This window comes from Pterocles gutturalis, unplaced genomic scaffold, assembly GCF_000699245.1.
Source record: "Pterocles gutturalis isolate BGI_N339 unplaced genomic scaffold, ASM69924v1 scaffold10858, whole genome shotgun sequence".
Lineage (NCBI taxonomy): Eukaryota > Metazoa > Chordata > Aves > Pterocliformes > Pteroclidae > Pterocles > Pterocles gutturalis.
The window spans coordinates 15768-16022 of NW_010123076.1; the positions used below are offsets into that span (position 1 = coordinate 15768).

A 255-nucleotide genomic window follows, 5' to 3' on the forward strand; every position below is an offset into this window, starting at 1 on the left:
CCGTTTCAGGAGGAGCTGGACTCCACGGACACCTCGGTGGTGATCAGCTCCTGCTCCCTGGCTGAAGCCCGGCTCCTGCTGGACAACTTCCTGAAGGCCTCCATCGACAAGGTGCATGGCCGAGCCGGGACTCGGATGTGTGATGGAGTTTCCCGCAGCTGGGGAGGGGACCAGGGTGCCAGGGTGGGGACCTGAGACAACTGCCTGAGGCGTGGTGTGACCATCCCTCCCCAGGGGCTCCAGGGGGCACAGAAG

At 65.1% G+C, this 255-nt stretch overlaps 1 protein-coding gene across 1 annotated transcript in view; it reads left to right on the plus strand.

Annotated features, from left to right (window-relative positions):
- The window catches only part of KIF21B (kinesin family member 21B), a gene marked incomplete at its 5' end in the record, with an annotated part of 24533 nt that overhangs the window by 15058 nt on the left and 9220 nt on the right, over positions 1-255 (plus strand). Inside the window, one exon of the mRNA XM_010077764.1 lies at positions 10-111. Within this exon, the coding sequence (XP_010076066.1) occupies positions 10-111 (102 nt within the window). The remainder of the gene's footprint in view (positions 1-9; positions 112-255) is intronic.